The 15,578-nt window shown below is 44.2% G+C and overlaps 1 protein-coding gene across 1 annotated transcript in view; it reads left to right on the top strand.

Moving 5' to 3' along the window:
* The window catches only part of LOC119165668 (uncharacterized), a 34,590-nt gene extending 24,879 nt beyond the window's left edge, over positions 1–9,711 (top strand). Inside the window, exon 6 of the mRNA XM_075870718.1 lies at positions 9,587–9,711. Within this exon, the coding sequence (XP_075726833.1) occupies positions 9,587–9,664 (78 nt within the window). The 3' untranslated portion in view covers positions 9,665–9,711. The remainder of the gene's footprint in view (positions 1–9,586) is intronic.
* Positions 9,712–15,578: the final 5,867 nt, after the last annotated feature.

A 15,578-nucleotide genomic window follows, 5' to 3' on the forward strand; every position in this document is an offset into this window, starting at 1 on the left:
ACAACGCTCCACTTCACATGGCATGTGATTCAGAGGCTACAGGAATGGATTGCTACTCTCAGGATATGGATAGTACGCCTTACATTGAGACCTGGTGCACAGTGACCACTACTTTTTCCCACAGATGCAGAAATACCTAGGATGCGAAAGAAAATTGCCGCTCATGACGAAAAGTAGACTCCTTACCTAATTTGAAGACAAATGTTCTGTTCGTTTTCGAAGAGCATACATATGTTAGTTAAGAGGCGAGAACAATATGGGTTCACGTCTGTGGAGTCATTGAAATGCGGCAGGTAGTTTCATTATATGCGAAGCACCTTATGCCAGGGGCATGTGATCCTTGTCCTGTGGCGTCTATTTCCTCTCTATTGCGCATGCGTGTCTCCTCACCCTTTCTCTTCTACGCTCCCCCTTCTGTTGCCTCGCAGCGCCGACGCTGGCAGCGTCTACTTGCGAGTTGCTTGGGGGAAAATCTGACTGCTAGCGCTGCACAATCGTTCACTGGCCAACCCGTATATATGGCATTAGATTTTGACCTCGACGGCAGGGTCAGTGGGAAATTTCTTCTGTGCGTTGTTCAACAATGAAACAATCACAGCGTGTGCGTTACCTTAAAGGGGTATGTGGGCCTCAGTGTTCAATCGGAGTCTTCTGCCTAAATTTCCCACTAGCAGCGATATACAAGTTCCAGAAAGAAACACCAACCAATTACTGCGCGCTTTGCGCCTCCCCAGGATTCGCTCCTGCTCAAAGCCATGATGAGCGCAAGCATCAACACCACCGTCACTGTAAGCGTAAGCGCCCGCTTCTTCGCATCCACATATGGTTCGCTTGAACGGGAGATGACTGGAATTTTTTATTGCCATTAAAATCATTAATCTGCAAGCTCTAAGAAATATCGTTCATCTTTCTACAAGTCGCATTCAGAGTGATCTGCTGTAATTGCAGAAAGAAAACTGTGCTTATTAGGCCAGCAGGTCAGCGAACGCAATCAGATACAGGAGATCTGCAGGCTTGTGCATGATAGTTTCGAGACCTTTACATGTTGTGAGATGGGAGTGGGCTTCTCACTAGGCAACAGCTTGCAACACATCATGACGATGTGACAGTGGTGGTGAATCAAATTCAGATGACGCTGCGCTGAGACACGCCAGTTTCTGTTTTAACCGTGAAAGATTACTTCCTTTAGTGGTTGCGTGAAGCTGTGTTTTGTAAAAATGTTTTATTGGGCTTCGTAGTTATCTGCGTGTACCTCAATCAAGTTTTCGGTTTGACGAGCTGAAACCAATCAACAAAAAGCGAGGCAGTTTTATCAGTGTAAAGCATGCATAAAACTGCAGGCTACTCTATCTAGATTTCTTTCATTTAAAGAGTCGAAGATTTTATAAGTATATAGCCGCAGTTTCAGCGCATGTACTTCTCAATAGTTCATGAACTTGGTACAATTACGAACACACTCATAAAAGATGTTTTTAGAAAATAATTTTGCAATGCCAAGGTCCACCTTGCTGCGCGCACATAATTTTTTGCGGCGATGCCGAATAGCATACCGATTGTTGGCAGCAGCAATCTGCATGCAGATTGCATCGCACAGCTTCCCCGCCAGCAAAACTGCCATCACGTGCTGCTCTATGCATCACGTATTGGGTGAAACTCATCCATCACTTACCGTCAATGGGTGTCTGCCATTGAAAGGTCATGCAACACTTTTCAAGTAACCACGCAATGTATTCTCTAAGAGGGCTTATTGCCTCCTGAATTCACTGCCGAAAAAATTTTGAGAACCCGCCCAGTACGAGCGGAGTTCGTCGCATGCTGCAAGATTTGTTTCACACTGCAATTGTATTCTCTGTTCTCTCATTCTGACGAATTCACTGAAAGCTAAGCAGGAAAGGCTGAAATGGGCAAAGAAAAGACGTCACGCACGCCTCACGATCTCGAGCACTTTTTCTTTTTTTCTTTAAATACGTGGCTTTTTCAGTTTATCCCGCGTGCCAAAAAACCCCAAACCTTACCCCACTACCCAACCCTTCGCGGGAGGACTGGGAGGCAGCCCTGCTCGGCTGCTCTCACCTGACGGCCCAATGGTCCCTGGTCGAGCGTGCCCGGGCCGCGGCCAACGCCAATGGGCTCCCGTAAGAGGGAGCTCACCTAGTGTTTGTACGGGGCGGCCCTTTAAGTGCCGTTCCCACCCTCCCTGTAAATAACATCTGTAAATAAATGTTTTTTCAGCAGCAGCAGGCGTAGACAATTCACGGCCCCCCACGGCGATCCCTATAATGACTGAGCGCGCTATGTTGAAATCAGCCAACGGCTCATAGAAGGATTCTTACGAGTAATTTGAGCTTCTACCATCAATTTTAGAAAGAAGAGAAAGATGTTTATCTGACTTAGAAATTTTGTCACAAAGTCTAGGGCGCTATGATACTGCGTCATATTTTTGGGTCACGTGTTCTAGGGACCCTCTACCAGCGATCGGCCGCGTTTTACAAAAGTGCTCAAAAAATGTTGCAGGGCCTTTTTAAACTACGAGCACAATGGCGGCGCGGCAACTCGTAAGGCGTCGCTACTTTCTTTCTCCCGAAGATCGTCAGGGTTTCTCTACCACTAACCGAATCTCTCCCTGACCTATTTTGATCCCTGCCGCGCAAGCACACTGAAATTCGGCGCATGCTTTACATCCCCGCTCGGGCGTCGTCATAGCAAACAGATATTGTTTTCCTTTCGCGCGCAACCTATCTTTGTCGGAGACAAGCCGTACCTGCCAGACATCAAGGCCTGAAAACTGCCACCATAACAGAAAAATTGTCTGCCGTGGCTGCGCTACACCATACAGTGAAAGATAGCTTCGGCTGCACAGTCCTGTGTCCTTTCTTTGGTCATTGTTCCTATTTTTCTCCTAAAAATTCATCTACCAAAAGACAAGGAGCTGCGTGCAAATATTTGCTGTTCACTAAACCACCAAAATATACATACCTTCCTTCTACGAACCATAAAAGTGCACTTGATATTAGGTATTGGCAAGCTTTTCCATACCATTTTGCTGATCTCATCCCCCGTATTCAAGCTCGGTTGTAAGCAGAATTAGATATATCTAATCTTAAACAGATAGTTTTGTTCTTCAGCAAAAAATTTTAAAAACGTGTTTCAAACCAGTATTCGTCGTCACTGGAGTGTAAATAGGACGAGTTGTTGTTAGGAAATGCGTGGTGAGGCCTCAAACCACTTTGCGTGAACCCCATGACGATGGAAATGCGTCGGCTAAAATGTCACCGTACTCTTCACCCGTGCTCGCACGTTTTAAACCCACGAATACGACATACGATGCGCGAGGCACTTGAGATCGATTTGATTTCTGTGCAGAACATGACAGCGATGGTAAGAGCGATGCTGACAAGAAAAAAACATTGAAAGTTGTCATATAATCGTTATCATAATAAAGAACAATGGGCGAATGAATAAATATTTTAGTAAAAACATATCAGTAATATAAATTAACGGTCTAAAAATTGGCCGCGTACCTGCGTGCTTCTCTGCAAAGAACGTCCAAAGACGACAGACTTCTTTCTGGAGGCGCCACGTGAAATATGCACGCCATCATGTCGTAATGTGAATAAACGAACTTTGTTTAGAACGCAGAGCAACTGACAGGTGCCAGCCCCGAGTCGTTTAAATTAAAAGGGCCTCGAAACACTTTTTGAAGTAACCATGAAATGGATGTTCTAAAAGAGCTTGTTGCTTCACAAATTACACATCGGAAAAATTCTGAGGATTTTTTCAGTACGAGCACAGTTACAAAGATTTGTCACTCGGTGCAATCGTATTCTTTCTTTTCTCGTACCGACCAAAGCGCTGGAAGCTAATCAGGTAGAGATAGCATGGGCAAAAAGTGTATGTCAAGCGCGCTTCGTGAACTTGGTAGTTTGTTTTTTTCTTTGAATACATCGCTTTTTTATTGTGGTCGCACCAAGGAGGTTTAAATAAATCTTCCTGGAGTGGAGGCCACGTATACATACCAAAAGGGTGGAGTGAAGCCGTGGCGGCCACCTTGCCCTAGGCAAGATACAGAAGCCAAAGCGCATCCGCCACTACTTTCCGCCCTGATTTTTAATAATTATGGAGGAAACTAAGTGGTAAATTGCCAAGAATAAGAAGTCACATGGCAAAGAAGAACACAGTTGACTTTATTCTGTTTCTTTAGGCGTTTTCCTTGCAAGCATGCGCACCGACGAAGGGTATGTAACGCTGACTTTAAAAAGAAGCACACTCGTGAGAGCTGAACTCACTTTCTCAGCATTCATTTTCTTTTTTATTTTATTCTTAGTGTCACGATATCTTATGCATAAGTACATTTCAACCAATTTTTTTGCTTCAAATATAAAAGTGGGTGTCCCAAGCTTCACATCTACAAAAGGATATGCTCGCCGAAAAAACAATTATGTATGTGTATCGGGGAAAGCTGCAGGGACACCCTCCCCCCTACTCTCATAAGTGGGCTTGTAATTCTTGATCCCTTTTATTTTAGCTTCGAGATAAAGCCTTGCTGTTTTGTTTAACTACAATTTCTCAGTGGTAGAATTTTTTTCTGGAGCTGTTTTAGCTACGCTTAGGAACATGAACTATTTTTTTTTGTGAGAACTGCCATGTAGCGAATGCCAATCTCACAACTTCAAGTTGAATACATATAACGGCACGAGTATCCCTCAGTTATGGTCGATTTATTTGCAGTTAGTTGCATTACAAACATTGCACAGTTCAGACACTGGTTTTTGCTCGCTGCACTTGCAATAACTGTATAAAAGGCGCGAATGTAAAAAAAGACAGGTCCTTTTGTGTTGCCCAAACAATGTTAACTACCCTCGTGGTAGCGAGTTAAGCTTCTAATTAACGCAACTAAGAAGCAAGCGCGTAGGCAGGGATTAGCACCCCAGGCCCATGCCCCCCCCCCCTTTCCTCTGTCTTCCCGATTTTTTTTCGTCATGGCATAGAGAGCGAAACATGGTCATTTCAAGGGGTTACCCTCCCCGAAAATAACGAAGTGTCCTCTTCTCGAAAAAATCTTGGCTACGCAAGGTTTATGACCGGGCTAGTTGGCGAAGATTCAAAATAGCTCACAGCGCACTCACCTCATCTGTGTCGTGCATTGTGAGCTATTCTGGCTACACCCCTGCCAGTAATCAATCACGAAATGTCGAAGACGCCTATTTACTTTCAACGAATAGTTAACTCGTGTTATTTTCCAACTCGCTTACCACTCTAGTAGTATCCACAAGTACAAGGATGCGTATCAGTCGATATCCAAGGTGTTTCAGAATTGCATCTAGCCCAGCCACACACCTTGAAGTCACAGTCCAGTCCGGTTGTAACAATTCGACAACTTCCTCTAACATATGTGATCGCTCTATTTTCGCTACCAGTCATCCCGTCATCTAATGATACAAGTGTTCACAGCATGCCCCGAAGCGGTTCGAACATTTGGGTCTTTGCGAAACCCGTTAGGAAAAAAAAAGAATGACTGTGAGATATGTGAAGACAGGTTGAGAGCTATCAACATGCATGTGTTCCTGCACACAGTTTTCATCAAGCTCGAAATACGATACTCACAACTGAAACATTATCCCAGAACACCTTTTCCCTTCACCTAGGTATCCTTAAGAAAGGCATGGTGTATCCATTACAAGGCCCGGTCGCTACAACACGGGTGAACATGAAGAACATCTGTGCGCCCGCAGTGGCTTGAGTTGTGAATGGTGCGCTTTCTGCCTATGGCTAAATGGCGGTGCGTGGCTACACCTGTGGGTCGCTTCCTTTACTCCAGCAAATAGTACTTAAGCCTCCTTGGATCACGCACATACATGAACAAGTCGTGGCCTCCCGCGGTGATTCCTGTACCGACCAAGCTTCGCCATGCTCAAATCACCTAGTATCTGATAGATGGCCTTGTACGAGTGAGTTTTGAGCTTCTCCTGTCATTTGTAAAGAGAAGAGAAAGCAATTTTTGCTGACTTTGATAATTTACTATGGAAATCAGTCCACGTGCGGCGCTATGATATTTGGCTCGCTTGTTATCGGGAGCCTCCCCAACCGATCAACCACGTTTACCGACCATGATCAAAAAGGACGGCAGGGCCCCTTTAAAGCTCCTGAATTTTCTAGCAAACCGTAGAAAAAGCCCCTCTTCTTCGTTCATAACATCGTATTGCCAGCGAATGTAATGAACATTTCAGCGCTTAGAATTACGTGTCTATGCGTTTTCTAAAAAAAAGACACACTGCCTAACACTTGCGTATTGATGTGATGCATTCAATGTGTGATATTTCCTTTTTGATTCACAACGTTCACACGCAGCCACCAGATCAAGGTGAGTGGGCGTTAAGTATAAGTTTAAGCTTTCACTGGGGGGTGGGGGGCTAAATCGTTGGACAGACATCAACAGGGAGGTCAAAATTATTGCGTTGCTTTTCTCTTTGTTTCCTTTAATGATCCGTGACGAGTGGGAATATTGCAGTGCTTTAAAAAGAATCATGTCTATGCTCTCTTGTTTGTACCTGCCACTGAAGTAATTTTGTTACACCGCAAAGTTAATTTTGTTAAACCGGACAGTGTAATAATTTAAAGTGCTGTTACTGGTACGCAATAAACTTCACTGTTTGAAATATCCCATGAAAGGCTATCGTCCTTCAAAACCAGAGCCCTAGCCTGTCAGAAAAGTGTTTGCAGGCGATGTTTAAAGTGGTGGGTCTGTCACATTGCTTCTTTCTTTTCCTCGTCAGATCTGTATTAGTTTATGCCAGCCCTGTCTGGTTCCTCTATACCCACCAACAGATTAGTAAGTAGAAGCGGTTCAAAGAAAAGCAATAAGGTTTATTTTTAGCAAGTATAGACTGACGGACTCGCCGACGCATCTACTCAATAACGCTGGCATTTTAACACTACAAAAGCGAACAAAACTAACAAAACTAAAGCTAACGTTTCAATTACTCCACAACATAATGAAAATAGATACCTCAAGGTATCTATCGTTTTTTCATGGCAGACCAACCCGTCATAATCACCCATACTCTTGTAGAATACTCTTTTAACACTAATTGCTTTAAATACTCATTTTTTCCGCTAACTATTAAAGATTGAAACTTGCTGAAACCCACCTTAAGCACTGAATCATCCATAAACTTGTTTACAGCTGCGATTGAAAGCGAATTGCTTGCCTCGCAAATCGCACTAACATCACATCATCAATATACAAAATAAACGAGTCAGTGTCATATTCCTGATACAAACGTTTTGTTTTTTATGATTGTTATTTTCAAGTGACATGTTTTTCGATTAGTTTATTGTTAGTAAAATTATTTGAATAAGTTGTTCAATAAAAATGCCTACTTGTTTTCCCTACCCCATATTACAAATGCGTGCATTATCTTTTCGTGGTCGTTTTAAACGATAACCTAGTTTATGATTTTGTTTTCCTATCACTAAAATTGTTTGATTGCGTGTTCTTTAACGGCAATGTATAACCTATGATTTGTATGTCATTTTCTAATACCAGCTTTTTTTGTGTTTTCTATCAATATGTATCTGTGTAAACAAATATTCGTTTTCATATGCCTTCCCTGCTATAATCTCTGATGAGATTGGCAGTATTGTTAAATAAATAAATAAATAAAATAATGCGTAGCGACCCTTCACGGAACGCTGTTTTAGGCTCAATTGAAGTGGCATCTGTCATGTTTATTTCCAGCATTTGTGAGCCTGTTGAGCGGTACTACAAAATGATCGTCACGCCATCGTTCAAAATGTCTTTATAAAGCTAATTTATTCTAAATCTAATTTTCCTGAAATGTGTATTATGTGATGTCAAATTTGTGTTTTGTGCAGAAGATACTTTTTCATTGGGAATACGAAATATTGCTGGGATACATCCTCAGTGATGCGTACTGCTTCGCAATTCTTTTTTTTTAGATCGTTAGCGCTTTCGCACGCAACACTGATTGTTTCACGCTCAATCTTTACTTGTTCACATTGGACAAGCGCGGGTGCTTGTTTTAGGTGTACAAGGCATGCGCCTTCGGATTGTGCAGACTCGTGTTCAAACCCCAGCTTCCAAAAAATATTTTTTTATTTATTATCCACCTAGTGGGTGCACGCCAACTGCGCGGAAGAAAGGTTTTTTAGAACACCACCATTTATTGAGGTCAGGCATTACGAACTATGCTTTAATAAATTTGATTTATTTAATGATGGCAGTGGAGGTGATTCTTCTGGAAAATTTTCGGGACATGAGAATGAGAAAGTCTCGACAAAGCTGATGATTGTGCTAGGTCAAACTATCAGCTTCAATTTTTGTCATATAACCAATTAGCCAGGTTCAGAGGCGAGTGCTCGTGTTTTAAAGCTGTAGCCAGCGTAGTACTTCGGTAATCATAAATAGAAAACCCCGAAATACTTTTTCTGTGTTCCTTGTGCCTCTACTCAATGAACCTTAAGTCATCTTGTCGGAGTTTTGATTTTTGCACGGCAATGAATAAATCAAAAATCATTGAGAACTAAAGGGCAACTACGTTAGGCAGGGTGGTAGATGGCTACCAGGCAAAACCAAAGGACCAATAACTGTGGCACTATATTTTGATGACGTATGCGAAGGTTCATTATGACTACAGCAGTTCTGACGGCTTACGTACCGCTTTGGGACCCCGGTGTTTGATTCGATAGCACAGGAAGAAACCAAATCGCTTTTGAAGTACCTGAGTTCAAGAAATCCGACTTACCACCTGTAGAATAAATCTGCTCTCCCAAAATTTTCCCTCTCTCAAGTGCAGGTTAGCTGTAAGACGTGCATCTGTTGAACCTCCCTGTGCTTTTTTTCCATCTTAATCTCTTTCTGACGGCCCTTGCTTATTCTCCGACACTAGCACCAGCCATTCCCCTACCGGAGAAAATAAGGTCGACTGGTTAGACCTATCCGCCTCTCACAGCGCGCTCCCGTTCCTAGTGGCAGCTTCCATGCTTGATGGTGTGTTCTTTTGCGTGCGTTCTTGTGGGTTTCTCTGAACTTGTGCTTGTGGGGTTCGTGTGTGTGTTCGTGCTTATGTTTGTTTGTTTCACAGTGTCATCATGTGTGTAGTTGGGTTAGTGTGTGTGCGTCTGCATACGGAAGTTGGTGTGTAAGTTTGTGTTTAAACGTGTGTGTATTTGTGTGAGCAATTGTGTCTTCGTGCGCTTGTGTGCATTTGTGCTTCCCTGTGTGTGTGTTTGTGTATGTGCGCGTGTTCTTCTGTGTGCCTTCGTTTTTTGTGGGTGTGTCTGTTTTTGTGTTTTTTATGCGCTTGTGTATGTGTGCTGTTGTGCAACGCTTCCTCCTTAATACCGGCTATAGTGATATGTCCATTTAGCTGCAATGCAGGTTTGACGTGATTGGAAGGCACAAGTGCACTAAACAAAGATGTTGAAATTAGCCGAATCAAACTGAAGGAAAAACGAAAACACAACTGCTTGTACAATTGCTAACACGGTGAATGCGACCTCACAACAACACACGTTAGCTAACTGGTCTGTCTGGCTCGATGACATTCTCTTGTTGTTTTTGCAGCTGTGTGGTATTCCTGCGGTGTCCACAGTACGGGTTGCCCGACATGCACTGGCATATGGTTTGAAGATTACCGGCTGACAAAACCTCCTCACTTCTCACGCCAACTGATTGAGAAGTTCGCCTCTTTCCCTCAGTCAATTATTTGTCTCGTAAATAAATAAGTACGCTGCCCTTACGGCGTGCTGAATTTGACACAGAAATGTAGGCACTGCTTCAGACAAACGTTGACTGAAGCTGATAATTTTTTCTCGCATTTTATGTGCAACCAGTTTCCCGCATGGTGGCCGTCCTCTGAAGGCACCTCGAACTTCATTATAACGTCAATTGGGTAATAATCGCCTTTACAAATTTTAATAGCCCTTCCTTAACATCAACATTTCCAGGCTTCTTCTTGCAGCAATGCTTGCTCCACAAATCGCTAAATTTGTGGAGGCAAGGTGAGCACAGATAACGTCATTGAAGGCTGCAGAGACATGGAGCAAAATCTGGTGAAAGCTTGACCAAGTCATTTAAGAAACACATAAACGTTTTGAACCCAAGGCCACTTCAAACGTTGTCCATCATTCAATCGAGCAATGCGTGTTCGTTGGAAAGAACGAAAGGCATGACGCGGAATTAGTAAAGGCCGCCAAGACTAAGGAAGACCATTTTAGGTTGGTGGTCAGGCATCCAAATTACTTGCCATGGCCGCTCTGTGAGTCGGTAGAAAAGAACCCTACTCAAGAAACTCTTCAATTATCAATAATGCTCCGCAAGGACGTCTGCGCAAGCAGGCGCTTGGTGTGTAGCGACACCACGGACCCGAGTTAACGGGGTGGTTTCAACTGCCTCCCACGCTTCACCGTGCGTGGCAAAGCCGTGCCTGGGGGAAAACGGTAACCTAGGGTTTGAGCTGACGTCGGGTGATTAGTTCTTTAGGGAACCCCGGCCGAGGCAATACACATCTTTGGTCCTGGCTTCACGTAGACGGCACTGCTGGGCTGACCCACTCAGGGAAAAGCGGCAGTGACCTTTTCCTCTTTCTCCCCTCATCTTTGTCTTTCTCGAACTTTATTATTTTTTATCTTCTGCTCTTTTCTATTTACTTCTGAATTTCTGGTCGCTAGGGTTAACCTTGTGTATGTGTCCTGCCTTGGGCATCATGTATTAGGTTATAGCAGCAATGTACGGCTGACGTCATCAGCTTTACACTTTAAGCTCTGCAATACTCCCTAGTTGGGCTCCGAGGAGGGTGGCTGCCATCGCTGCCGATTGAATCAATATTGTTACGGGAACACCTTCGTTTTCCAATCTACTTGATCGACACCTTTCGAAGAGGGTGCGCACTAATCATATCGTGAAGCACTTCTGTGAACCAATAGAAACTTTTCCGCGTTTTCATGTCATACAAAGTAATAGAGCAGATGTACCTGCACGAGTCATCTTTCCGTTTGTTCTCTTAATGTCGTTGACCGATAATCTAACAGCAGAATATAAGATCACTAGAATGTCCAGCGGAGACCTCCTGCTTGAGGTCCAAGACAACGAGCAGTACTGTAAGCTCAGCAGCCTTAAGACGCAAGAAGAAACACTCGTTCTAGTTACCTCACACCAATCTATAAACGTGTCGCGGGGAGTTATCTCTGACGCAGACCTTCTTCACCTGGCTGAGGTCGAAATCTTGGAGAGAGGGCACACCAAAATGTGACCAATGTGCAAAGACTCGAAATAAGGCGTGACAACAAAGAAACTCTGACAAAACATCTCATTCTTACCTTTTCGACCAGTGATCGACCTCAGATAGTTGAGACAGGCTACTTAACAGAAAGACCGTACATACCAAATCCGAGGAGGTATTATCAATGCCAAAGTTTGGGCCATGGATCCAGGAGCTGTCGTGGTAAACTCACTTTTGCCAAATGTGGAGTTCAAGGCGCCTCCTCCGACAACTGCAATGACACTCCCCAGTGTATAAATTCCCATGAATTGCACGCTTCATATTCAACATCTTATCCACAATGGAGAAAAGAGAAGGAGATCATCACCCTGAAAGTCAAAGAAAATATTTCCTTCTAAGTGGCCCGAAGGAGATGCTCTGCATTCCACGGTTCGCCTTACGCTGAAGTGGCGCGCCAGGGGACAACGTCGCATTGGCCTTCACCATTCGCTCGGCCCGTACGTAGCGAGCCAGCTGTTGTGCCCGCCCCCCGGGTGAAAGTAGCTAAGCCTGCTCCACCTACCTCGCAAGACAGCCCGGCGAGCCCATGAGTGTCGGGCACTGGGACCAAATCTCACCAGGTGAGGTCTTGCACGAGAACGTTCAGCCTTCATGCATGGCCATCCAGTGCCTCCAAAAAGGCAATGAACACAACACTGTTACCTGAGGTGCCAAAAGACCAGCGCCGGTCACTTGACCGCGTCAAGCAAATCGAAGAACCTATACAAAATATCATCATCAAACGCCGGAAGAAGAAGAAAGAAGACTGCTGCCTGGAGCGAGCGCGCGCTACTTCGCTTCTTCTAATAAACCGTATTCGTTCGAAGCAGTCCCTGGTCTCGATCGTCTTAATAAAGGTGCCGTGAACCAGGATACTACCTCCTCGCCGGCAAGAAAGGTCAACCTGCCACGGAGCAGCAGAGAAGAAAACGGCGGAGGAGCAGAGGATTGACCTGGATCGAGCGACGAGACCACGGTGGACAGTACGAGCATCAGAATGAACGATTGACAAGTAAGGAGTCATTGTTAACCGCCTCAATATGAGCAAAAAAGTGATAACGAAGAAAATGAAAGCGCTTCGCTCCCAGATCACGCGACTGATTAACGCAGACCAGCAGCAAATTAATGATGGAGCTAACCGGGAGCAGCTACTTACAACGCAGGCGCAGATTAAAGCAATAAGCGACAGTCTCAAGAGCGCGAACGAGCAAATGGAAAAGTTTCTAACAGAAGACAATGCCGAAGCTGAATTCGAAAGCGTCATAGAGTACGACATGAAAGTAACGACGATCTTATCTGCAATAGAAATCAGACTTCGACAGCCTGAACAATCGGATTCAAGGGATAAAACAAGGCAGGTGACGCCCTCAAGTACAGGACAAGAAGCAACGGAACTAGTTAAGCTACCAAAGCTTGAAATGATAAAGTTTGGGGGAAAAACTTTGGAGTGGAACCGCTTTTGGTCTCAGTACGAGTCGGCAGTTCACCTAAGACCGAACATGAGCAAGGGACAGAAGTTCAATTACTTGTTAGCATCACTAACCGGAAAAGCTGCGGCTGCTATTGAAGGACTTCAGTACTCGGCAGAGGAAAATTATGATAACGCAATCAAAATACTGCAAAAAACGTTCGGCAATCGAGAACATTCCATTGAAATGCACATGAATGAGCTATTGAATTTGGAGAAAGTGAGGTCTGTTCAAGATACCGATGACTTAAATAGGCTAGTACAGAGAGTGCAAGTTAACATACTGGCACTCAAGTCACTAAAAGTGGAAACCGAGAGCTATGCGCCGATGTTGTTACCGGTATTGAAAAGAGCAATTCCACCAGAATTATCAGTGCAGTTCAAGTCAAAAGAGGCTATGAGAAACAGCTCAGCTTCAGAAAACGGCGAGCAAAACAACGCAACGGGAAAAGCGTGCGAGGAAAAGCTGGACAGGCTTATGTTATTCTTAAGAGAGCAAGCGGCTTTTCGTGAAGAAACACAACGTGAACAAGAGAGGATAACTGCAAAACCAAGAGAGAACCGCGGACAGATGCACGCAACTTCAAGCTTCTATAGCTCAGCGGACAGAATATGCTTATTCTGCAAGCAGAAAACCCACGCAACCGAAAACTGTCGTAGGAGCATTCCAATGGATGAAAAGAAAGCTATGCTTACCGAAAATAGAGCATGCTTCAGATGCACGCGACCGAACCACACTGCACGCATTTGCGAGGCCCAAGTAAAATGCAAGCGATGCAAGGGACGACATGCCACGTCAGTGTGTAGAACGGTGATGCAGAAAACAAGGGCAGAGCTGGTCTCAACAGCGCAAGCCGAAGCGACGTCGTCTACGCTACAAGCAACCGAAAATATCAAGCATAAGTTTGTGCTTGTGCAGACGGCTGTAGCGTGCGTAGAAGGAGAAACATGTGGCCGACATTGGCGTTTGTTATTAGACAGCGGAAGTCAACGTTCATTTATTGAAGCGGGATTAGCGAAAGAAATAGGTGCGAAGGTGTTGCGACAGGAAAGGCTGACGATTGGTTCATTTGGAGGAGACGAAAAGGTCAAACTAATGAACGTGGTGCAAGTGACTGTAGGATCACGAGAAACAAGCACGACAACAGTGATTGAAGCGTTACAAGTCGACGTCATCTCGCACAGTTGTATACCCACTCCAACTAAGAAACTCAGCGAGAAAATGAAACTGCTAAATATGCAAGTGGCTGATCACAGGAGCAAGACGACTGCAACAAATTCTGTAGAACTACTGATCGGCTCAGACTATTATTGGGAATTCTTTACTGGTAGAACTCAAAGAATCGAGGACAGACTGATGGCTGTAGAAACTATACTGGGATGGCTCCTGCAAGGGCCGTCAGAGCAAAGCAAGACAAAACTAACACATAATCAAGCAGTCATGGTTCTGAAGGTCAAAGCTGCGGAGACAGAACTCCAGCAAGAGCTACAGAAGTTCTGGAGCCTGGAGTCAATGGGGATCACAAGAAATAGTTTGGATAACACCGGAAATGAAGTGGTCGAAGAATTAGAGCGCAAGATTGTACAACAAAACGGTCGCTATCAAGTCAGCTTGCCATAGAAACAGGACGTAAACTTGGAAAGCAACAAGGAAAATGCGATAAAAAGACTACAGCAACTGACTAAAAGGCTGCAGACAAATGAAGACATGCTGTATCGCTACGACAAAGCTATATCAGAGTATATCGCATTAGGAGTCGCAGAGGAGGTCCAAGAGCCATCAGAACAGCCAAATGCACTTTGCTACTACATGCCACATCATGCGATCATTAGAGAGGACCGAGCCACAACAAAGGTTCGAGTAGTGATTGACGCCTCATCACATTCTCGAAAAGGCATGTCTTTAAGTGAGAACCTAGAGGCAGGACTCAATTTGAATGAGGACATGCTATCGCTGCTCATTAATTTCCGAAAAGAAAAGGTGGCGTTAGTTGGAGATGTTGAAAAGGCATTTCTACAAATCTCTATACATGAAGAGGATAGAGATGCAATGATATTTCTGTGGTGGAAGCATGACGCTGAAGGAAGGTTAATGAATGAAGTGCAAACATGGCGCATGACAAGAGTAACGTTCGGCACAACACCAAGCACGTTTATACTGGCAGCTACAATTAAACACCATTTAAAACAAGTGGAAGACCAGTTTCCTGATATGACAAGGACACTGCAGAAAGCGATCTACGTGGATGATGTCATTTTGGGAGCAGCAACGCTTGATGAAGCAGTCAAGTTGTACAAAGAGGCAAAGCAAGTGTTCAGAGAGGCAGCGATGAATTTGAGAAAATGGACATCCAATGAAGAGCGATTAAACAAAATTATTGATGAAAACGAAAGAGACGATTCTCACATAGATATTTGATCTAGAGGATTTACAATGCTTCTGGGCTTGATATGGAAACACTCAAAGGACATGATTTGCTTCCCTATGGAAAAGTGGAATTTATTAACAAACACAACGCACTTGACAAAAAGGGCTGTGTTACAAACCACAGCGAAGATATTTGACCCACTCGGTTTGTTGTCGCCATTCACAGTACGCGCGAAAATAGGACTGCAGAGACTGTGGAAAATGAACGTCACGTGGGACGACCAGCTCCCTAAAGATGAATGCGACAAATAGAAGAACCTTATGTCTGAAGCGGAGGACTTTCGAGTTCAAGAAATCCCACAATGCTACGCAAGCAAGAATCAACCAATACAAGCATACAAGCTGCATGTATTTGCAGCTTGTCTCCTTCGCACAGGCAAAAAAAGAGCTTCTAAGAAGA

The sequence above is a fragment of the Rhipicephalus microplus genome, chromosome 8 (genome assembly GCF_043290135.1).
Source record: "Rhipicephalus microplus isolate Deutch F79 chromosome 8, USDA_Rmic, whole genome shotgun sequence".
Classification (NCBI taxonomy): Eukaryota; Metazoa; Arthropoda; class Arachnida; order Ixodida; family Ixodidae; genus Rhipicephalus; species Rhipicephalus microplus.